Source organism: Pimephales promelas, chromosome 25 (assembly GCF_988280905.1).
Source record: "Pimephales promelas chromosome 25, fPimPro1.hap1.1, whole genome shotgun sequence".
In the NCBI taxonomy this organism is placed as follows: domain Eukaryota; kingdom Metazoa; phylum Chordata; class Actinopteri; order Cypriniformes; family Leuciscidae; genus Pimephales; species Pimephales promelas.
Window position 1 is genome coordinate 7,428,087 of NC_142793.1, and position 24,526 is coordinate 7,452,612.

At 38.0% G+C, this 24,526-nt stretch overlaps 1 long non-coding RNA gene, 1 pseudogene and 2 gene segments (V, D, J or C); 2 read left to right on the top strand and 2 right to left on the bottom strand.

Annotated features, from left to right (window-relative positions):
• Positions 1-1,467: 1,467 nt before the first annotated feature.
• Positions 1,468-2,122, bottom strand: LOC148965010 (immunoglobulin kappa variable 3-15-like). The segment is given in 2 exon segments: positions 1,468-1,894; positions 1,983-2,122. Coding segments are annotated over 2 exon segments (381 nt in total).
• A 599-nt stretch (positions 2,123-2,721) lies between these two features.
• Positions 2,722-4,353, top strand: LOC120481148 (immunoglobulin lambda constant 7 pseudogene; annotated as a pseudogene).
• A 9,092-nt stretch (positions 4,354-13,445) lies between these two features.
• On the bottom strand, positions 13,446-14,929 carry LOC148965011 (uncharacterized). Its single transcript, XR_016150679.1, has 2 exons — positions 14,013-14,929; positions 13,446-13,699 (listed from the first exon to the last, which is right to left on the bottom strand). It is a non-coding gene; the product is annotated as an uncharacterized LOC148965011 (long non-coding RNA).
• A 5,623-nt stretch (positions 14,930-20,552) lies between these two features.
• LOC148965012 (immunoglobulin lambda constant 7-like) lies at positions 20,553-22,135 on the top strand. The segment is given in 2 exon segments: positions 20,553-20,583; positions 21,819-22,135. Coding segments are annotated over 2 exon segments (348 nt in total).
• Positions 22,136-24,526: the final 2,391 nt, after the last annotated feature.

The following is a 24,526-nucleotide window of genomic DNA, read 5'->3' on the forward strand; positions in this document are numbered from 1 at the left end:
ATATATTGTGGTAATTGCATGAAGGGTAACTGAAACCTGTAATTTCATTAACAATAACATTTATATGAATGAATTACATACCACTTACTATTTACATACTTTAAAATGTGTATTTAAAATGTGTTTAGTCAGGACATTGTAAATCTGCTGATTAAATAAGCACAGAAACCATTCAAAGGAAATTATTTAAGATATCTTTTTGGTTTTATGAATGTTCTGTCGAATATGTAGACAACATAAACAAGCGGTTGTGAGAGGAAATCAGACCCGGCCATTTATAGAGTCTCCCTGCCAGTCCTACAGAAAGGACAAACTTGACGAACATGTGGCATCTGAGCATCACAGAACAGCCTGTCAGCGCCAGTCAAGTCTGATAGCAGGTCATTTTATTTTATTATGATTCGATCAATAATATGTTTGATTCTTTATAAACAAATTGACAAAACATCTGCAATAGACTGCAAGGAGACCATCTTACAGCATGCATGCGGTCGGATCTCAATAAACAGGCCAGACGTTTCTGACTCCCCATATCAAGAGACTCTGGAAATGCTCTTCCAGCCCAGAAAGAGACACTGCAGTGACAAAAGCTGCACACTTTGTGGATAAATTATATAAAAATAAATGTTCCAATGTTTAGAGTAATGTACAGTTCAAATAATTGTTCAGTTAACATATTACTGCTGCCCCCCATTTATGTATATTTGTATTTATGTCTATATTTATTTATAGATGTATTGCTCTGTATGCTAATGAGGGGGCGTGTTTTACCTCAGACATAGCAATCGATCTCAGAGTGGCAGTGCTGAAGCTTTGAGGCCACAGTGACACCTTGTGGTGAGAGCAAACACTACGCAAGAGGTTTGTGGACGTGACTTTACAGGTCAAGCAGGAAATAAATGATTTCTTATATCACAGTTTATGTGCTTTAAAGGGGAACTTGGCAACTCTAGCCATTTGTTGGCTGATTTTCACTTTTGTTGTTGCGTGTTGTCTCTACGAGCTCCCCCTACAGCTGAGGGACGTATATTTCACAACACTGTCGTAAATCCCTCATTTGCGGCACCCTCCTCCCCCCTTCTACCGCTCATGTGCATTTGTTATTATCGGAGCCGGACAACTTTATCATGTGGAGGTATGTCTACTGAGGTGGGTAACACATCACACACAGGATCATGTGGCGTGTGTGTTAATGTCAAAATGCTGAAGATGATTGGCCATAAAACATCAGCTGGTCGGGATTTCTAAACTGTCTGGGCACACATGAACACAATCTGCTGATAACAGACACTTTTACAGGGAAGCGCGTCAAATTATCCACTATTAACCACATTTTATGCCATACATTGGAGATCTGTACACTCCACATTTGTGTCAATTTTAGTAAGAGATATTAGATTATATCTTACATGTTTACTTACATCCTAATAAATGAATAAAGTGTGTGAAAGATTTGATATTGTGTAGTGTGTGATCCTCCATCAGCAGCTGCAGTTTCTCTCAGCTGTATCAGTGCAGTCACTGTGACGTCTGACTGACAGAGGTTTTTGTACGACTCTTTATCACTGTGTGAACACATACTGACTGTTGATTACATGATAACTCTGACAGTAATAATCTCCTGTATCTTCAGTCTGGACTCCACTGATGCTCAGAGTAAAATCACTGCCAGATCCACTGCCACTGAATCTAGATGGAGTTCCAGTATTAAGGGTTGATGTATAATATATCAGGAGTTTAGGAGCTTCTCCAGGTTTCTGCTGATACCAGGCTAAGTAATAAACACTCCACAGATACACATCACTGCTGGTTTTACAGTTTATTCTGACTTGTTCTCCTGGTTGAACTGCTGATATTGATGGACTCTGAGTTACAGTGATCTGTCCTCTACACTCTGGAAGAAAACACACACAAAAATGATTAATATTTATTTCACATTTTAAGAGAATTAATAATTATTGTAAAAACTGTATCACACAAACCTTGAGCAAACAGTGCAATGGTCCAGATGAAGATGCCGATGTTGTTCATAGTTGTAGTTTAGTCTTGTGTGATGATGAAGAGTGTGTGTGTTCTGCTCTCAGTCATGAAGTGTTAAACTCACAGCACTATAAACACTCTCAGAGCACTGAAGCATGTGCTGACAATGCAAAGAAGTGGGCAGGATTTACAACAGCTTGTGCTGACAACACACTCATATACACTAGAGTTACACAATCATGACTTTATTTAGTGTGTTTATTGTGACTCCTGAGACACTGAGGATGTGCAGATGAACGTCCATCTCTGTGTCCATATTCAGTCATGTGACCATCATCACTGCTACACTTCCACTAGATGAAGCGCCATCACTAAAGTAAGATCATGAATCATGAGTGTGTTCAGAAAGTATCAGGACTGATTGTGAATCTCTAATCAGAGTTCATGGTGTCACTCCATCTATCATGAAGCCTCATGTGTGTCTGAAATCATCAGATGGAGAAGAAACAGGCTGTTAAAGATGGACACATATTAGAGCTTGTTCACGTTTCATGAGATTCAGAACCAGTCCAGATACTTTTATAACACACCTTGAATATGAAAACATGCAAAACACAACTTTGAGATCTTCATTGTCACACTTTCTATTGACTTTGGCTCTAATATTCAATAAAGTCATTATTTGAACAGATTCTCACTGAAGATTGAAGTGTGAAGCTGCAGGTTTTTCTGTCAATCATGATGATTGATCTGCATATGAAGAACAGAAGCATCATTATGAGAAACTCATCATCCATGATCAAAGAGGTCAAAGGTCACCTCAGAGGTCACAGCTCATCACATATATTTCTTTAAACAGTGTTATATCAGAAAGCATTTAGTCAAATCTGAATGAGTGAGTGTTGAGAAGAGCTGAGGATCTTCTAATATCAGTGTGTTGAAGTGTTGTTTCTCTCTCTCTGCTGGAGTGTGTGTTCACTCGAGTGGAATAGAGGTTTTTGTACGAGTGTTTCATTAGATTGGATCACTGTGGTACACATTCGGTGGAGGAACTAAACTGGTGATCAGATGTAAGTCTTTTTAATTACATATTTAAAACATAAATACAATTTATATTTCAGAAAGTGTTTTACAGTTGAAACAAGAACAACATTTATTAATAATAAATGGTTATTTTGATGATTAGATGTTGTGGTAAAACTTTACTTCAAGCCTTAATGTACGATACATTATAAAATATTTCATAATGTATGTTAATATGCAGTATATATTTTCTTAAATAATTGCAACCACATTTAAAATGTATTATAATACTTAAAATATCTTGTTACATCTGAAATTGGTTGTTTGTCATGAGTGTGAAAATGAATAGATAATATTATAATGTGTTAAAGCCTTGGTTACAATTATTGATGAGATCATACATGCATTATAATGAGTAAAACAATATATAATTAATGCATTAAAAATACATTTATAATGCATAATGTATAAAGGCTTTAAAGTGTTACTGATACTTTTGTATAATTATTTAATCTAAAACAATGATATTATTATCAGAATAGCATTATTCCTTTCACCAAACAATTCTAAGCATATCTCTATACTGTGTCTCACTATGAGTTTATTCAGTTTATTACAGGTTTGTTTCTCCTTCATTTATTTCTACACTGAGTTCATATTTAGTTCATCTTTTATTGTAGAAATCATACATGTAAAAAGAGATTTGACATCAGAATGTAAATGTTGCTCCTTTCTGTAGTTCAGTCAATGATACTGAATCTCTTTTGCTCATGTTGTGCTTATAATTCAGTGCTTTATAATACAAACACAGACGTTGTTTTCTAGTTCTTATAAGTTATATACATTTCTTTTTATGTGAGCTTGAGTCAAACTTTTACATTGAGTTTTTTATTTGTTGAATATCTCACTTGAGTACAAACTAACTTTATTTTGGGATATCCAATTAAACTGAATTAAAGCAGTCTGTGTATTCCGATGTTTAGTTTGATTGATGCGGTGTGTGTGTGTGTGTGTGTGTGTGTGTCTCCTGCAGCTGGTCCCACAGTGAAGCCCTCAGTGTCTCTGCTGCCGCCCTCTTCTCTGCAGATCTCTGGAGACTCAGCCGCACTGCTCTGCCTGCTCAGCTCTTACTCTCCACAGGGGGCGCTGGTGAGCTGGACACTGGACGGGTCAGAGGTCACCGAGGGGGTTCTGACCAGCGCAGAGAGCCAGCAGGACGGCCGCTACAGCCGCAGTAGCGTCCTGACCCTCAGCAAAGCACGCTGGGAAGAGGGAGAGCTGTACGTCTGCAGAGTAACACATGATGGAGCTCCTCATGAGGTCTCGTTCCACAAGAGCTCTGAGTGCTGATGTTTCTCTCCTGAAGATGAGCCGTATCTGAGTGTCCTGTGTCAGGCAGGATTCACATGAGTCTAGTGCTGCAGCTGGAGTGCTTTACAACTCAATACTCAAACAGTGTGTGTGTGTGTGTGTGTGTGTGTTTGCTGCAACATTCAATAAAGCTTCTCAACAAGTTCACTTTGTGTCTGACAACATCATTCAACTAACAGATGAAGATGCAGGAGCTTTTCAGAAGGTTGATGTGGCAGTAAATGTCAAATAAAGCTCTTGGGGTTTGAACATGGTCTCTGGAGACAGAGCTGCTCTATTCTGAGAGATCACAATCACTCCACCCTGACAATGCAAATGGGCTTTCAGTCTCACTCTCTGATTGGTCACATCATCTGGACTGGAACACTTTCACTTCTGCAAATGAAGCATATTTGCATTTTATGAAGAAGAAGAAAAATCAGAAAGAAAATAAAATCATTAATAAAACATGATCAGTTTGATTGACAGGATCATATATTACACCTAAAACATGATGATCATATTAAAACACTGACTCATTCTCTTCATAAACACAAGATTGATGTAGATTGTAATGATATAGTGTTATTAGTGTTTGTGCTGTGGTCAGTGTGTGTGTGATTGTGTTGTATGTATCAGTGCAGTCACTGTGACGTCTGACTGACAGAGGTTTTTGTACGACTCTTTATCACTGTGTGAACACATACTGACTTGTAATGTGTAAACTCTGACAGTAATAATCTCCTGTATCTTCAGTCTGGACTCCACTGATGCTCAGAGTAAAATCACTGCCACGGTTAGATATGCCACTGAATCTAGATGGAGTGTTTGAAACTCTTTGGTTTACAGAATGAATCAGGAGTTTAGGAGCTTCTCCAGGTTTCTGTGAGTACCAGGACAAACATGTATTTGAACCAGAACAGCCATGGCTCACTACTGTGTTTGTTTTGCAGTTTATCGAGACTGATTCATCAATTGTAACTGTTTTTACAGAAGGAGTCTGAGTCACAGTCACCTGTCCACTGAAACCTGTGAGAAAAAGCAGCATTGTTAATAATATTATAATCATTTATTGTGTAAATTTCTTATTTATTTATTTTTTACCTTGAATAAACAGTGCAATGGTCCAGATGAAGATGCAGATGTTGTTCATAGTTGTAGTTTAGTCTTGTGTGATGATGAAGAGTGTGTGTGTTCTGCTCTCAGTCATGAAGTGTTAAACTCACAGCACTATAAACACTCTCAGAGCACTGAAGCATGTGCTGACAATGCAAAGTGACTCTCTCTATTTAAATCATAATCTTGAAGACTGTAGATCAGTCACAAACACATTTTACAAAAACGTCCTCGTTGGAAAATGCCAAGCTATTATACCAACGCATTCTCACCCCAAGGCGTCACCTTTGACCATGCTTCAATATTTGACGTTTTAGGCGCCCTTTAGCGTCACTTACATGACGTGATCCTACGGCGTCATCTAACTGACGCTAAAGGAAAGCGTCAGTTAGAGGACGCGGTTAGGTTTAGGTATGGGGTGGGGGTAGGGTACACGCGATCCTAGGGTGTCATCTAACTGACGCTAAAGGGCGCCTAAAGCGTCAGATATTGAAGCATGTCCAAATGTGTCCAGTTAAGTGACGCCTTGGGGGTGAGAATGGGCTGATTATACACACATTTGAGTCTATTGACAGAATCATACAGTAGCTATATTATTTATCCAGTCATTATTAATATTTAAATCACACTTATTTAACAACTGTCGTGGAACTATTCAGATGGGGTTCAGATGTTTTGGGAAGAAGGAGGCGGGAAGCGGCGAATAATCAACATTTTTAGATAAAAGCATAAGCCAGCAGCCCCTCACGGACGAATGCTAGGAATAAAATAAAATTTGGTCAATTTTAGACTTTTTAGTAGTCTAAAGTAGTCTAATTTTAGTAGAAATAATTTAACCACTGTGGCTTCAAAGTTATATGTTAATGCCATGATCTTTTCACAAAAGAATTATTGCCTTACCATTTGGACGCAGGGACTACATTACAATCAATAGAAAGACTCTATAAGCAGGCTTTGAAAAAATTGGATAAAATGTCTAATTTATATCACCTTTGTACAATTTTAACTAAATATGATTTTTTTTAAATTGGGAAAATATGATTAAATTTGGGGATATTTTTCTTGCGAATAAAATTTTGCATGGTTTGGCCCCACCTCCACTTAAAACCACAATATGTAATTTTTCTGCTTTAAAAATATCAAAAATAACTGTATCTATGTTATATATTTCTATTTCTATTCTATTTCTATTAGTTCGTTCGTTTATTTATTTATATAGCACCTTACAGACTGCTACCGCAGTTCCAAAGTGCTGTACATTGTCATAAAAAAAAGTCACACAAACATGAAGACAAAATAAAATAAAAGAAACACAAAAACATCCACGTACTAAAATGCCAAAGAATACAGATACGACTTTAAGCGGTCCTTAAAAACATTTAGATCTGCGGAGGATCTAATATCCAACGGCAGATTATTCCACAGTCTAGTGGATCTACTTTAATTTAGTAGATGAGATTTCCTGCATTCTGGTGCATTTTAGGCCTTAGGCCATGCCCTTACCTATACCAATAAAATAACTTAAACCAGTCAATACCAATGGTCAAATAATACAATAATAATAATAACAGTTTGACAGTTAATGATAATGAACAAGTTGCATGTTTATTAGGCTCTGTGTGCTGACAGAAAAAGTGCAAACGCATAATATTGATAAATTATAATATAGGTAATACAAAAATAATAGATAATACAACAATCTAGTTTAATCAATCCACAGCTGTAGACTACATATTTTTGACAAATTGACAATTGGATAATGGATAACAATGTGTTGATACTAGAGAAAGAGAGAGAGAAAAGGCTCTGAAAGAGAGGGTGGGACAACATTCTTAAGGGTAACACCCAAGTATGAGAAGAAAGTTGATTTTAACTAGTATGAAACACAGTAATCTAGCTCAGAACTTAAAAACATCAAAAAACAAAGCAAACACACAGGTATTAATATTCCTATAACTATTTTAATATCAAATGTGTGTGAAACAGTGTTTATGTGTGTGTGAGTGAGTGAGTGAGTGACAGAGACAGACAGATCAATTCCCACGACTAACTTTACATTATTTCCACTCGACGTCACTGACGCTGCCATTCTGCTCTCATCTGAGGTAAAAAAATGTCCCGTGGTGCGCGTGCACGGTACACTCCCCTAATCTGATACTGTGGGCGATATTTTCAGCGCCCCCAAACCATAAAATTTGACGACGCTGATTGGCGAAATATAAACTTTTTTGCATAGCAACCGGGGAACTATTGGCTTAAATTCCAGCACTGTGGGGCTGAGCGAACTGGCGCCCTGAGAAGACAGCCTATTGGCTATACTACTACACCAACATGATAAAAGTAACGAAAGTGAATGCAAATATCATTCTGGTGAGTTCAAAACACTTTTCAAAGTAAAACCATTATTAGCATATAATTAACATTGATTATTTTTCAAAATGATAAATTATAATATATATTAAAAAAACAGACAGACAGGTCGGAGGGAGGGCGGCGCCCCAGCGCCCTCTATGGGCGAGCCGCCCCTGCAAGACGTGAAAATATATAGGCATGAAGAACTTTTTCCAGGTTGCTGGCTGAAAGTATTGGTTTCAGCTTGGCTATTGCTCTCAAGTAAAAAAAAGCAATTTCGAACCACTGTTCTTATCTGTCGATCGAAAGTAATGGATGAGTCGAAAATAACTCCCAAGTTCTTTACTTGTTCCTTTAGGTACCTCTTCCATGGGCCTAAGTGGTCAACTAAAGTTTGGCTACTAGCAGTGCGGCCAAGAATAATAATTTCAGTCTTGGTTTCATTTAATTGAACAAGATTTGTAGCCATCCACTGCTTTACTTGCTTTAGATGTGTACTTACATTAACTTCCTTGCGGAACCCGGCGAAACCGCCAAACACAAAGGGGAACACCGGACTACCACAAATAAAGCAAAGAAAATGACGAAGAAAAAAAAGTAGTACGTATTTTTATTAGGGATGTCCCGATCCGATACTCAGGATCGTTATCGGCCAAGCTCCAGCCATTTTTGCGGGATCGGGTATCGATCAGACGAGGCCGATCCAAATCCGATATTGTGCGTATACTATTATGTTATTGTTAAGCCCCACAGAAGGCACAAACACATTCTAAAGTACCATAACGTTTTCGGGCACTCTATTATAAGTGTTCTGAAGCCATTATGTGTGTAAGAAATTAATATTTAAGTCATTAAATTCAAGATCACATAAACTTTTCCCTCTCGCGGCTGTCAGTCATTCTCCATTCAGCACTCAAACAGCGCGTCGCGTTCGGTTACAGTCAATGATGAAACGATCTTCAAGATGATTCTATGTTTATACTATTATACTTTATCTGTAGATAAAGGTCTATGTTTTCGCATAAAACAACATTATCTTGCTGGACTTTATTGCTGTAACGTTAACTTAATCGTGTTACTACCAGGTGTCGGACGCTGTCGGTTAGATCACAACACTAGAGTCACTCGGCACTATTGTTCTTCATGCGCACAATAACTGAAATGTAAAACTGTTTAAAGAAAAGGTACAATAAACTACTGTATAGATAGATACTGTTTAATACACTGTTCATCAATATGTATTTCCTTTGTGCTTTGAACTTTTCAAAGCGGACTCGACGCACAGCATGCATAGCTAGCTAGCTTTAAGTGCTGAAGTACCTGTATTTTCTTTTATATATATATATATATATATATATATATATATATATATATATAGTAGTGTTTGAATAAAGGGTGGCAGTCTTTCATAATCAACTGTTGTTGTGGACTATATACTGGAGGTATATTTTAAGGGGCTAATTGAGGAAATTGCTAAATTTTTTATTAGTTTAAAAATAAAATAAAAATATCGGATCGGTATCGGCTGATACTCAGAATTTTGGTATCGGATCGGATTTGAAATAACGGTATCGTTTCATCCCTAATTTTTATGTGTGTAAATCACGTGCCCGCTCACGAGCGCTCACTCTTAACAGACACACTGTCCCCGGTGCTGCTCACGCATAAAGCGCTCCCCGCTCACAGTAACCGTGTCGTCTCATTCAAATCAGCCAACTGTTGCTGTCAGCGAGCCGCGCACATTGAATACTCATATGAGTCAGGCTGCGAATGTACGTGCCCGCTTCAGCGCGCTCATGCTTACTAAATAAACGCCTCACCTCCGGCGCCGCGCACTCGCTACATTCCCTTTAGCCTTTAGCACATAGTGGATGCTAACGCAAACCCAGTCAAACGTTTGACTGCAGTATCTTATGCGCTTTATAATCCGGTGCGCCCTATATATGAAACATGTTCTCAAATAGGTCATTCATTGAAGGGGCGTAATATAAATATTTATATTCGTCTGTATTGTTGTTATGGACCACGATTACGCTTTGCCTGCACGTTCTGCTGCTACAGCCAGCTCATTAGCTAAAGCTCAAACGTACGGGTGAAAAATATGACCCGAGAAGGGTTTGGGACAGGAGAAGCATGACACAGGTAAACATTGGGGTTGCATTTAAAGCTTCTTGACAAGCTAAATCTACAGAGAGATGCCGTATATATTTTGTGAAACGATGATGTCATGTCATGAGCTGAGCTGGTTGTCATTGACAGCGACAACAACTCCCGTGAGCCCACGCTCTTTCCCGACGTCATCAAAGTACGTCTTTTGTTATTATTTTAAACGAGTGATCCCTGGTGGCCAAAAATCGCATACTGTACGTTTAATGAGTTTATTAGACAAAATCATAGGCCTGACCAAAGTCCTTTTAGGCAAGTCATGCCACTCAGCCACCGTCTTGGCAACGCCTCCGGGCAGCTTTTTCCAGCCCGATCTCATGAAAGTTCGTGTCTATGGCACGAATGTCATTTCTCGTGGCATTTATACGCCAAAAACAGTTTTTGCGTGTATTTGGCACGCGATTTTCGCGTACATATGATACGCACTTTTTTGCGTATAATACGCACGAACTCCCCACCCCCCTCCCCCCTAAACCTAACCCAGGGTTTTTTAGTGCGTACCATATACACGAAAAAAACACTTTTGGCGTATAAATGCCACGAGAAATGACACTCGTGGTATAGATACGCATCTTCATGAGACTGTGTTGGCTTTTTCGGACTAACAAGACCAGGCTCCTATTTAAAGCTGCTGTAGGTAACTTAGGAATTTAGTTTTTTACATATTTGATAAAACTGTCATTATGTCCTGACAGTAGAATATGAGACAGATAATCTGTGTAAAGTCACTGTGGATAAAAGTATCTGCCAAATGCATAAATATAAATACTTGGTACAGATAACATCCCTTAAAAATGTCCTCTACCTTTTTGAAACATGGGACTACAGTTCTAGAAGTTTTAGAAGAGACTAAATTTGATGTTGAAAAGACGTCCACAAACGACCACATTTGGTCCCACCGACGTCAATATTAGACGTGCAAAAGACGTCGAATAAAGATGTCGCCTGGCGTTACAAAACAACCCCTTCAGTGGACCGAAATTGGACGTCCAAAAATGACATAGAAAAGACGTCACTCTAACGTCACATTGCGCAGTGGGTTGGATTATAGGATGTTCATGAAAAGTCGCGTTTAACTGATAAAATGCAGCACTTCTTTCCCCCCAAAATGTCCATCACCTTCTGTATGCTATATTGCACAATACTGAATGCTCAGGTATATAGTATAGTAAACAAACTGTAAATCACTAATAAATGGTAGAGCAAACCGAATGCATGTAGAGGTTTAATAATTAGGGAAAGTTGTCAGAGTGAAAGTGTGATGAGATGGGAGATGAGTTTTTATATTTTGTGTAGAATGTATTTTAGATCTATTGCTCAAATTAATAATTGCATGTTTTTGCTCTGATTTTTTATTTATTTATTTTTATAATTTAAGGATGACAAGCCGGAATGAAAACAAGCCGAAATTAAATAGGAGTAACTCGACTATTTTTAAAATGTATGGAGTAGACAGAACAGATAATCGAGTGGAAATGTAAGGAGTCGGCTGAAAAAGAATTACTCCAGTAAAGTATAGATACCCAAAATGTCTACTTAAGTAAGTTAACAATTAGGGATGTCAACGATTAATCGATTATCGGTTAATTGTCGATAAAACATTAATCGATCAAACTTATCTATCATCGATTAACCGGATCTATTCGTGTGCCTGCTGCTCAACCGCGAAACATGTAAGCGAGCGCGCCGGAGTTATGTTTGGGACTTCATCAGGACTACGTTTGCGTGTGTATTCGCAGCCTTTTGTTTTATGCAAATGTAAGTTGTAATAGTTTATTATGTGTAACGTTATGCCTTACTATATCTGATTTATCTCATATTGTCACAGTGTCTGGTTGTGTTCCCTTGTTTGTCACTAGAGGTCTTCGTGTTTAAGGTGTCCTTCACTATTGACTTCATTTCCCAGCATTCTGTCTGTCACTGTCACTCATCAGTTCATTGCACTCAGCTGTTTCCCGTCATCATTGTTCCCAGCTGTTCATTGTTAGTCTTGTTAGATCTGTGTATTTATTCCCTGTCTGTGTTAGTATGTGTACGGATTCGTTGTTAGATGGCACCACTTCTTTGGTCTGTTTCCTAGTTGGTTTGTGTTTGGTTTTCATGTTTGGTTTGATTATTTGGATTTTGACTGGAAGACTATGATTTTGGATTGCCCTTTATAATAAACATCTGCAGATTGGATCTTCCGTTCACTGTGTGTCGTGACACATATTGGATGAATTTTGTGAAGAATTGAAGCGTGATCTTTGGCTCAAACGGCAATGCACGACTAATAATTACTATTGGGAGTGTCATATTACATTACATTATAAAGACAACAATATTGTAATAAAACGTGGTGAATAATTTGGGTTTAGTTGCCCTGTCTCGTTGTTCCAGGAAGAGCGCGTGAACAACATTCAGTCATTCTGAATGTCACATAACGTGGTTCAAGTTCACTTGTGTATTCACGTCATTTTGTGAAGATATTATTTGTAAAATTATGTTCATTTTGTATATATCTGACTAATCTCATATCGGTTGTGTTTCTTTGATTTAAATAACGAAAGTGCTCATCGGTTATTCATTCAGCCCGCGCTGCTCAAGCAGAAATGCACTACTAATAATAACAATGATTAATTTGTGACTGTCATCTTAGATAACATCAGAACACTATTTTATTAAATGGTTGTGAATTCATTGTGTTTGGTTGCTGTTTTCAGTGCGCGTCCACAACACATTCTGACAAGCACACGTCTGAGGCGGCGTTGGTGACACGTTGTATGAGTCGTTATATTTGATTATTAAATAATTAATTTAATTTAATTATCTATAATATTGAAACATTTTACAATCCTACTAGCCCTTTATTTAGATTAAAAACCATTCTCTTTAATTTGGTGAGGAACATAGCGTTTTGAGCAGTAGCAGAGACCCTGTCCAGCTTTTGGCCGTACGCCACCCACTGCAGCAGACGCATTATTGATTGTTAATTTAAATGACGATCAATCATGGGAATTTGTGAAAATGGACATCCCTTCAGTTTTATATTTGACATTTCCAAGTCTGGTAATCTTACTGTGACCTTTCTCAGACCAAGGGGGATTATAAGAGCTGCTGCTAATGTTTACATTTTTTTTTATACAAGTAGTTTACCAGATAGATTATTAAATATAGACTTAATATATTAAGGCTAAGCCTACCCATATGGATTTTTATTAACATATATTTTATCTTGCTAAATGTTTGCAAGAGGTGAGCCAGTGCACGAATATTTTTTATGTGTTTAAATTTTCTATGCTATTTTGTTAAACTACATAAATGCCATTCTGTACCATATCCCAACTGTTACAATAAAACATCATTTGAGCAATATAACATGCATTTTTATTCAGTATATAAGTAATTGTTACGTTCCAATATGTTACGGGCGGACGGACACCACCCTGAACATAGAGGAGAGACGCACACAGGCCAGCTCGTGTCAAAAATAGGGGTATGTTTATTTAGTAGGTCGGTCAACAAGTACCGGATAGCTTCACGAAACACAGACAGATTAGTTACAAAGGCGGAGCGCTTCTGATTCCCGGGGTGGACTGCAAAAGCTCCTACGACAGACAGCACGGCAGTGCATCGACTCAGGCTCTCGTTCTCAGGCTCTGTGTGCCCTCAGGTGTGGGTCCGGAAAGCGATTGTAGCTCGAGTATGCGGCTGCTGCTCAGGTGTAGCTCATCTATAATTAAGAGCAAGAGAAACTCAGATGTGTAGAAACACACAGCGGGCTGGGGAACGTAACAGCAATATTTCGCTTTTTATGTTAAGACACTATTGATACAGTGAGAAATGTACATTCTCAGGAAAATAGCCGCTTGTCAGTTAATCGTTAATCGATCGATAAGGTTAATGAATTAATCGATAATTTGCATCCCTAGTAACAATGTTTTTGTACTTCGTTACTTGACACCTCTGGTTAAAACTAATCAATGACAGTTCCTAATTGATTATGTTTTTACGAGTAATATTGTTTAATTAGTTTCGATGTGAACCTTTCCTCTCCTCCTTCTTCTAGACGTATCCAAGTCCGGCGTGAGGTGCCAGTGCAGCGAATGGGCAACAGTTTCCCTAAGACCCTCCAGCAGAAGCGACTGGTTCAAATCTCATCCCTGGTTAGATTACTCGCACTCGAAAGATGCCGTTACTGTTTTGCTGGTGGCCATTTTTCCTCCCCGATGCTCCAAGGACAGTTTTCACCTCATTCGAGGGTTATCGTAACTGGAAAAAGCCTACAATGAAAGACAGTGGTTTCTGTTCTCAGGCCAGATCTGAAGGCCATGTAAAGGCAATGTTCGTATGGACAGAAAACAAGAAAACTATGGATAAAAATACTTCAATGTTTGGACTAATGGATGAGCAAAAGAAGAAGCAGGAGGCTGAAAGTCAATACTATATTAAAATGTTTTCCACAACAGTGTGTTTCATGGAAGCTTTCTAGAGTTTGAAGGGGCAGAACACCAGGATGCTGCCGCCTGAAGTGACGAGATTATCTTCTTCCTTGAGTACCATGGGCTGGAGCACAAGAAAAACCTTGTAGGCCAGGGCTACGATGGCGTAGCAGTGATGTGCGGGGACATGCAGGTGTTCAAGCTGAAATTAAAGAAGAAGCCAAACATGCCACAGTAGTGCACACTGCTTGAACTTAGTTATAGTAGACGCTGTAAAAAAGTATGGCAGATGCAGGAAACTTCTGCTCATTATTGGAACGACTGCATGTATTCATGTCTGGGTCTTATGGACAGAACAAATGGCTGGAAGTGCAGCGGGAGATGTTTGATGGTGCACAAGGGAACTCCAGCAGCAAGTGACACACGTTGGGCCTGTAGGCACATAGCATGTTGCAATGTTATGGACAGGTTGCCTGCAATAGTACAGATGCTTGAAGAGATCGAACCTGAGAACCATACACAAAGAGCTGTCGAAGCAAGAGGGATATTGGCTCAAATTGATCTGAATTTTGCTGGATCTCTTGTTCTGTTCAGAAAAGGTCCTGAGTGACTCCTGAGGAGGAGACGATGCTTGAATCCATTTGGGAGGCTATCAAAGATCGCAGTCTTGGTTTTAGTGCTTCTGCATCCTAATGCTGATGCTGAGAGGGTATATTCGATGGTTGGTTTGAACAAAACCTCAACAACAAAACAGCTTGTCTCAATCATGACCCTGAATTTGCTGGACTTGAGCCGAACTGTTTCAAATGGGAGCCAACGCCAGATAAAGAAGTCCAAAAAAGTCAAACACTTTCAATAAATAGTCTCTCTCACTCTCTCTCTCTCTCTCTCACACACACACACACACACACACACAAGATACACAAAATGAACACACGGATCCATGAACTGTGACAATTTTAGCATAGAGAAAATCGTATATTCTACATTTACCTTTAAAGTCTTTAGAAAGTTTGAACTAAACATTGATATTGTGTAGTGTGTGATCCTCCATCAGCAGCTGCAGTTTCTCTCAGCTGTATCAGTGCAGTCACTGTGACGTCTGACTGACAGAGGTTTTTGTACGACTCTTTATCACTGTGTGAACACTGGACCACTGTGATAACTCTGACAGTAATAATCTCCTGTATCTTCAGTCTGGACTCCACTGATGCTCAGAGTAAAATCTCGTCCAGTATTTGCTGTTCCACTGCCACTGAATCTAGATGGAGTTCCAGTATAACGGCTGCTTATATAATAAATCAGGAGTTTAGGAGCTTCTCCAGGTTTCTGCTGATACCAATATAAGTGGCTGCTGTATATTCCTACATCTATATGACACTCTATTGTTGCCGTTTGACTCAGTTGGACAGTTTTAACTTCAGGTTGAGTCAGAGTCACTCCTCTGGATTCTGAAGAAGAGAAAAGAAAGTCAGTCAGTTTGTTAATCGCCTTATATTTGTATATTAAAATGATCAAAACAACAATGGCATATTATATTTATGTTAAAAAGTAACAACCTTGAGCAAACAGTGCAATGGTCCAGATGAAGATGCAGATGTTGTTCATAGTTGTAGTTTAGTCTTGTGTGATGATGAAGAGTGTGTGTGTTCTGCTCTCAGTCATGAAGTGTTAAACTCACAGCACTATAAACACTCTCAGAGCACTGAAGCATGTGCTGACAATGCAAAGAAGTGGGCAGGATTTACAACAGCTTGTGCTGACAACACACTCATATACACTAGAGTTACACAATCATGACTTTATTTAGTGTGTTTATTGTGACTCCTGAGACCAATGGCGGATCTAGAAAATTTGACAAGGGGGGCAAAGGGGTGGCAAGAGGTGTCGGCAGGGTGGCAGGGGTAGACGGTACATGCCAATCCCTATATGTGAATTGGTTTAACAAAACAAACATAAAACACTTTTAAACTTTAGTAGTTTTTGTTTAATCAAAGGTTTGAGCCCAGTGCAGTGTTCAAACAAAACAAACTGTGCATCTTTTAAAAAGTAAAAGTATAAAAAGCAAAATGAAAATTTATTTCAAAAAGTACAATAATTGTGTCCAAGGTGTAGTGGACTACAGATATAAAACAGTTGACAATACTCAAGGTCTTATTATAATTAAAAACATATATAGTCCACAAATGACCCTCATGGACTCTCCAGTTTACTGCCTTCTCCTTCATTTCCCTCACACTCTTCCTCCTGTGTACTACTTTTATTTTTTATTTTATTTCATTTTTTTGCAAAAAAAAGCTGGCAATATCCCCACTTTTAGCCTTTTCATGGTAAGGCTCCAGCTACTTTCTTCAACTACTCTTGCCTGCAAAAGTCAATGGGCTCTATCTTGCACCCGGCGCAAATAACTTTATACACAAACGCATGTCTCATTCCTATTTTACACGCGCGCAAAGCGGGATTTTTCCCTCCACAGACGCACGTCGGTAAACTAGAGAATGAACTTGCGCTCCCTGGATTTCGGCGCAAACATTCCCTGGTGCTATTTTACACTTCCAGAAAACAAAAAACCTGGTCTAAAGTCAGTGCCGCGTTGTTCATAATGCTATTTTAAGCGCACATGCTTGGCCATAATGTAGTGGGTACACAACGCGCTTTGATTCTCTCATCAACAGATGCAGCAGTTTTTATTTTTGCAAATCATACATTATTACAAGGAAAAATATTAACACATGAGGGAAGTCATTGTGCTTTACATGAAGATGAAAAAAACGTATTACCCATTTTTTAAGGCTAATTTTATTAAGGAAGGATCAGACCTGTTTGCCCAATAGTGGCAAGAAACATATGTATATAATGTTTAACCGATGCTGATGCGAGGGTTTCTCCATCCCCATACACCGTCACCTCTCTGTCTTTCACTGTCTACAAGAACGTCGGTCTCATCGGCTGTGAACGCTCCTGACGCGCGCCTGGTAAACCCGCCGTTATTATAACAATCCGTCATGCAACATGCGCACCTGCTCTTAAAGGGTATGTTGGATGGCGCTCTGATTGGTTTATTTCACGTTACGCCCAAACCACACCAATGAATAATGAAGCTACTTCAGACCAACCCCTTTTAGATTTGCTCCAGAGGCATTTATCCCGCCGGGAAAACAGCAACAGCGCCGGGACCCGCCCACAAAGTCGCACTTTGACACTTGCGTTTCAGATCGGTAAAATAGGGCCCAATATGTGAAAACCTCTAGTTATCCTTGTATTACATTACACTGTAGGGCCATATAGCTAATAAGAAGCTTATAACAAATATAAAATCTGAAAGATTTATCACATGCACACACCAGTTATGTTTAGACTACTTAATCCTATTGTATTTGTACCTGGTTTCATTGAGTGATATCTGAGAGGAATTGGATTTATAAGACTGCTTATCTCAGGGGTCCCGAACCTTTTTTGACCAAATAGCCTTTTTTTTATTTATTTATGGTTAATGCATTTTTCCAAAAGAGCCACAGTAAAATAAATATATAATATTATTATTAAAGACATGTTTTTTTCAGTTAAATTTCAACAGCGTTAGGCTAATTATTAGGTCCATAAAAACAAACAAATATTTAGCAAACAAACTTTCAATATTAATTGTGAAGGGCTTTCACAGTGAGGTTGATTTATCAACTGATGAGTATAGTTCCCTCTGTCTGCGTGTGTGTGTGTGTGTGTGTGTGTGTGTGTGTGTGTGTGTGTGTGTGTGTGTGTGTGTGTGTGTGTGTGTGAGACAGAGAGAGAGAGAGAGAGAGAGAGAGAGAGAGAGTACTTACAGTACTTACAATCTAGTTATTACATCTACTGTGTTTACGTGAATACTTTGATATATTTCTGTATTTATTTGTTCATTTAGCTGTGCAACTGAAAAGCTAATCAAATGATCAAACCCCTAATAACACCGTGTCCGAACTACACGTGACACGATAAAATTCCAGCGACAGCAAGAGTGTCTGTCCACACTAGACGCGACTGTGAGACGCCACACGTCAATCAAAAATCACAGCCATTCAGAACAGCGAGTGGGCGGAGTCTCTCTGTGAAAGCGCACTGTTGACCCGCACTCGCTTTGGAAATGGGTAAGGACATAATCAAATCAAGAAATAACATTATTAAAAATCAAAACATTAACAAAATATATTCATTGACTAAATTTGTTATAAAGTACAGTTGTATGTTTGCATATAATTCATTTTGAACGCCATATTACATGCTTTCAAAATCTGTCGCTTGTGGCACAGTGACCTATTTTTAACTAAAAATAAATAATGTGTACTCATAACCAGTGTAATTTCTTCACAGTAATAGGAACCGTTTCTAAATTAGAAGCTTTGTGTGTCGCCGTCGCGTCTGGTTAGGACAAAAACTCTGATCAACATGGAAAAGATACCTTTAATCACGTGTCGCGGCGTGTGCAGTTAGGACACGGTGTAAGGCACTGTATTGTGTGTCGTAACGTAACGTCGGCACAACGGCGACCGTAAGTAAATGTTATGGATACAAACAATATTTTATATTTTTTATTAAGTTGTTCTTGTCTTTACTAAAATCTAAATTAGATAATCAAAGGGAAGAGTCACGAGGGATCAGTTTGACCGATGATTTTGGCTAACGTAATAGACTCGCTGTTTTTGCTGATGCTGAATCGTCTCTAGCATACAATACATTCATCACAAATGTAACTAAATTAAACACGTGTTTAAACAACACCTGGGGAAACACGTATGTAACCGACTCGGCCTGTAACACATGTGTAACAGTAGCTGCCTATTACACGAGTGTAATTACAATCTGTAAGTGCAGGCTGTAAAATGTTCATTACATTTTTTAACATGTTCTTACAATGTTTACTACTAAGTAATTAATAAGTAATTGCTCTGTATCACGGACACAGAAAAGCGTATATTACATTTACCTTTAAATGTTAAGTCTTTCTAAAGTTTGCTAGACATTGATATTGTGTAGTGTGTGATCCTCCATCAGCAGCTGCAGTTTCTCTCAGCTGTATCAGTGCAGTCACTGTGACGTCTGACTGACAGAGGTTTTTGTACGACTCTTTATCACTGTGTGAACACACAGCTACTAGGACAGTGATAACTCAGACAGTAATAATCTCCTGTATCTTCAGTCTGGACTCCACTGATGCTCAGAGTAAAATCAGTTCTGGATCCACTGCCACTGAATCTAGATGGAGTGTTTGAAACTCTTTGGTTTGCAGAATGAATCAGGAGTTCAGGAGCTTCTCCAGGTTTCTGCTGATACCAGTGCATACAAGTATATGTACCTACACAGGCATTGCTCACTATTGTGTTTGTTTTGCAGTTTATTGAGACTGATTCACCAATTGTAACCGTTTTTACAGAAGGAGTCTGAGTCACAGTCACCTGTCCACTGAAACCTGTGAGAAAAAGCAGCATTGTTAATAATATTATAATCATTTATTGTGAACATTTCTTTAAATGTTTTACCTTGAATAAACAGTGCAATGGTCCAGATGAAGATGCCGATGTTGTTCATAGTTGTAGTTTAGTCTTGTGTGATGATGAAGAGTGTGTGTGTTCTGCTCTCAGTCATGAAGTGTTAAACTCACAGCACTATAAACACTCTCAGAGCACTGAAGCATGTGCTGACAATGCAAAGAAGTGGGCAGGATTTACAACAGCTTGTGCTGACAACACACTCATATACACTCTACATAGAAGATTTTACTCTCAGAATAATGTTATTCAACTATTTATTATTTATTTATTAATAGTGAAATATTTTTGTTTTTGAGAATCATGAATGTAGATCATTTTAAACATATTTGTCAAACTCAGAAATCTCTCTTTATGAGTACAGTCATCGGCTACACCTTTAAAAGCATGATAACAACGAGAAATCAAGAACTAAATAAATAAGTTTTACTATATTTAGAGTAATCCAAAAATAGTTCATTATGGTCTTTGGAATCAATGTTGATCTGGGAAATATTTGTCTATTTTTTCCCCACATTTTCCACATGAAGTTCATCAGGTCTTATAATCAGTTCATATGAAACTTTATTAAACAATATGGATCTGAAATATTCATAATAATTCATTTATGTCAACATCATCCATGATCAAAGAGGTCAAAGGTCACCTCAGAGGTCACAGCTCATCCCATATATTTCTTTAAACAGTGTTATATCAGAAAGCATTTAGTCAAATCTGAATGAGTGAGTGTTGAGAAGAGCTGAGGATCTTCTAATATCAGTGTGTTGAAGTGTTGTTTCTCTCTCTCTGCTGGAGTGTGTGTTCACTCGAGTGGAATAGAGGTTTTTGTACGAGTGTTTCATTAGATTGAATCACTGTGGTACACATTCGGTGGAGGAACTAAACTGGTGATCAGTAAGTCTGTCCATTTAATCACCTAATAAAAATATAATTTAGATTTCAGAAAGTGTTTTACAGTTGAAACAAGAACAACATTTATTAATAATAATGATTATTAGATATTGAGTATAGATGATATTATTAGTGTACTTTATGTATAATGCATTATAAAGGTTTTCATAATGTATGTTATAATGCAGTATAAATTTTTGTAAATAATTGTAACCAAAGTTAAAATATATTATAATACTTACAATTCCTTGTTTCATCTGAAATTGGTTGTTTGTCATGAGTGTGAAAATGAATAGATAATATTATAATGTGTTAAAGCCTTGGTTACAATTATTGATGAGATCATACATGCATTATAATGAGTAAAACAATATTTAATTAATGCATTAAAAATATCTTGTATGTACTATGTATAAAGGCTTTAATTAAAGTGTAACTGATATTTTTGTATAATTATTTAATCTAAAACAATGATATTATTATCAGAATAGCATTATTCCTTTAAAAAAAATCAATACAATTCTGAGCATATCTCTATACTGTGTCTCACTATGAGTTTATTCAGTTTATTACAGGTTTGTTTTTCCTTCATTTATTTCTACACTGAGTTCATATTTAGTTCATCTTTTATTGTAGAAATCATACATGTAAAAAGAGATTTGACATCAGAATGTAAATGTTGCTCCTTTCTGTAGTTCAGTCAATGATACTGAATCTCTTTTGCTCATGTTGTGCTTATAATTCAGTGCTTTATAATACAAACACAGACGTTGTTTTCTAGTTCTTATAAGTTATATACATTTCTTTTTATGTGAGCTTGAGTCAAACTTTTACATTGAGTTTTTTATTTGTTGAATATCTCACTTGAGGACAAACTAACTTTATTTTGGGATTTCCAATTAAATTGAATTAAAGCAGTCTGTGTATTCCAATGTTTAGTTTGATTGATGCGGTGTGTGTGTGTGTGTGTGTGTGTGTGTGTGTGTGTCTCCTGCAGCTGGTCCCACAGTGAAGCCCTCAGTGTCTCTGCTGCCGCCCTCTTCTCTGCAGATCTCTGGAGACTCAGCCGCACTGCTCTGCCTGCTCAGCTCTTACTCTCCACAGGGGGCGCTGGTGAGCTGGACACTGGACGGGTCAGAGGTCACCGAGGGGGTTCTGACCAGCGCAGAGAGCCAGCAGGACGGCCGCTACAGCCGCAGTAGCGTCCTGACCCTCAGCAAAGCACGCTGGGAAGAGGGAGAGCTGTACGTCTGCAGAGTAACACATGATGGAGCTCCTCATGAGGTCTCGTTCCACAAGAGCTCTGAGTGCTGATGTTTCTCTCCTGAAGATGAGCCGTATCTGAGTGTCCTGTGTCAGGCAGGATTCACATGAGTCTAGTGCTGCAGCTGGAGTGCTTTACAACTCAATACTCAAACAGTGTGTGTGTGTGTGTGTGTGTGTTTGCTGCAACATTCAATAAAGCTTCTCAACAAGTTCACTTTGTGTCTGACAACATCATTCAACTAACAGATGAAGATGCAGGAGCTTTTCAGAAGGTTGATGTGGCAGTAAATGTCAAATAAAGCTCTTGGGGTTTGAACATGGTCTCTGGAGACAGAGCTGCTCTATTCTGAGAGATCACAATCACTCCACCCTGACAATGCAAATGGGCTTTCAGTCTCACTCTCTGATTGGTCACATCATCTGGACTGGAACACTTTCACTTCTGCTCCACATTTACATATAAAGAAGGTTGTGATACTTCATATATATAAAGTATAATAAAAATGATTAAGAAACCATGATTACAACTCAAGAATCAGCCGTTGTGACAGTATTTGTGTAATAATATAAACATTTCTAATAAATATGGAGTTCAGTCATGAAACTCTAGATCAGGTTCTCCAGCTGGACACATTTTGGACGTCTCTCTAATCTGACAAACATTTCAGGTGTTGCAGTCTCTCTATATTCAAATGTCAGAAGAGAAAATATATGTAGGCTACTAAATATTTATTAGATTAATTATATGAAATAGTCTAAAATGGCTGGATTGTCTGAGAGGAAAAGTAATTATTAAGGCGTATAATTCTTTGACGTGTTGACTCCAAGATGTCTTTGATAACATTATGATAGCGTTGAGGAAGAAGTTTTTTTTTTTGTAAAGGTGTAATTCACTATGAATACCACAATGAAATGTTAATGCAATATCAGTAAAGATATTTGTCAAATATACTAAAATTATTTTAAATGACTATGGTATTTTTAAATATTATTTTTCTTAAGGTGTAAGCCTATGTGTAGCTCATTGTAGCTATGCTTTAAATATTGTAGTCGAAGTCTAGTAAATTTGTGTAGCCTGTAATGTGTAATAAAAAGTCAGCACGAGATTACAGTTGCAAAAACAGAACAGTTTATTGAAAATAAGCAACAATACAAAGAAAGTGTCACAGTCTGCGTCTCCAGCACTACACTTCCCAAGATCCTCTTGTCTCCTCTCCTGAACTCACTCCCTCATTAGCCACCTGTTCCTCGTTTTGTTCATCTGTTTCACCTGTTTTCACCCCATTTAGCTTAATTCCTCTGTGTATTTAGTTCAGTTCAGTTCCATTCAGTCTTGGTCGGTCGATGTTGCATGTTACCTTGTGTTGCTCCTACCTGTATTCTTGTGATATATATTGATAGTAAAAGTTCTCTTCGTTGTAATCTGGACTCTGTCTGCTCTTCTGCCTGCACCACACCGTGACAGAAAGTAACAATAATAATGTCAATACAACACAAAGAAATGAAATTTAAACACAAAGAACAGAAAATTATTGAGAAATAGGCTATTAAAAATAAAAAATACAACAACAAAAAATGCTATTTATAGGCTATATGCAATGCAAATATTTTAATTTAACTTTAGTTTTAACATGAACATTATTTGTTTAGGTCCAAATAAAAAGTTTAACATGAACATTTTTAACATTTATTGAAATTATTTTTGAACAATTGAAGTTTTCTAATTAAAATGAACATTTCTTTGTTTAATATAGAGTAATTAAGAAGCAGGCTTTGGAAAACCTTCTGGCATTAGTGCTGCGACTGCGGGCGGTTGTGGAGAGGATTTCATGGACTTTCAGCGACAATTTCCACTGCAACGACATTGTCGTTTTGAATGTTCACTTTTAATAAGGAAGTCCTCCTCCACGTCCTGTCCATCCTCTACAAGTTTAGAAAAGAGTGATGTGTGCTGTGACAGTGGCTTTGGACATGGACGTTTTTTGCAGCATGTTGCATTTTTGGCAACGGTGAAATTTGTTTTTGGGGAAAACTCAAAATGTGCAATTCCCTCAGTTGCGGGACACAGCGACCTCGGCCGGTTAATGACGCCGGACACAGCTGTTACCGGTTGCTCTGTTTCTTTGTGAGGAATTATGTCACCCAGCCCAGGCCATGATGGGATTTCTTGGATTTCGGTTTCTTTCGTTGTTGTAATAAACAGTTCTCCATCGAATTCCCTTGTGGTCAAAGAGGTGAACTGGTCGCATTTTCCGTAGCAAATCAGTCCAATTTGATCATCCCAGAGCTGTAGCTTTATCCTGCGGTGAGGTCCTCCACCTGAGCGCTCTGAGTTTCCAGCTGTTCCAGCAGTTTTTAAGTATAATTTAAAATAATATAATTTATTTAAGAACTTACATGTTGCTTTTAGGACATTTTTTATCCTCCTCCACGGTCCGT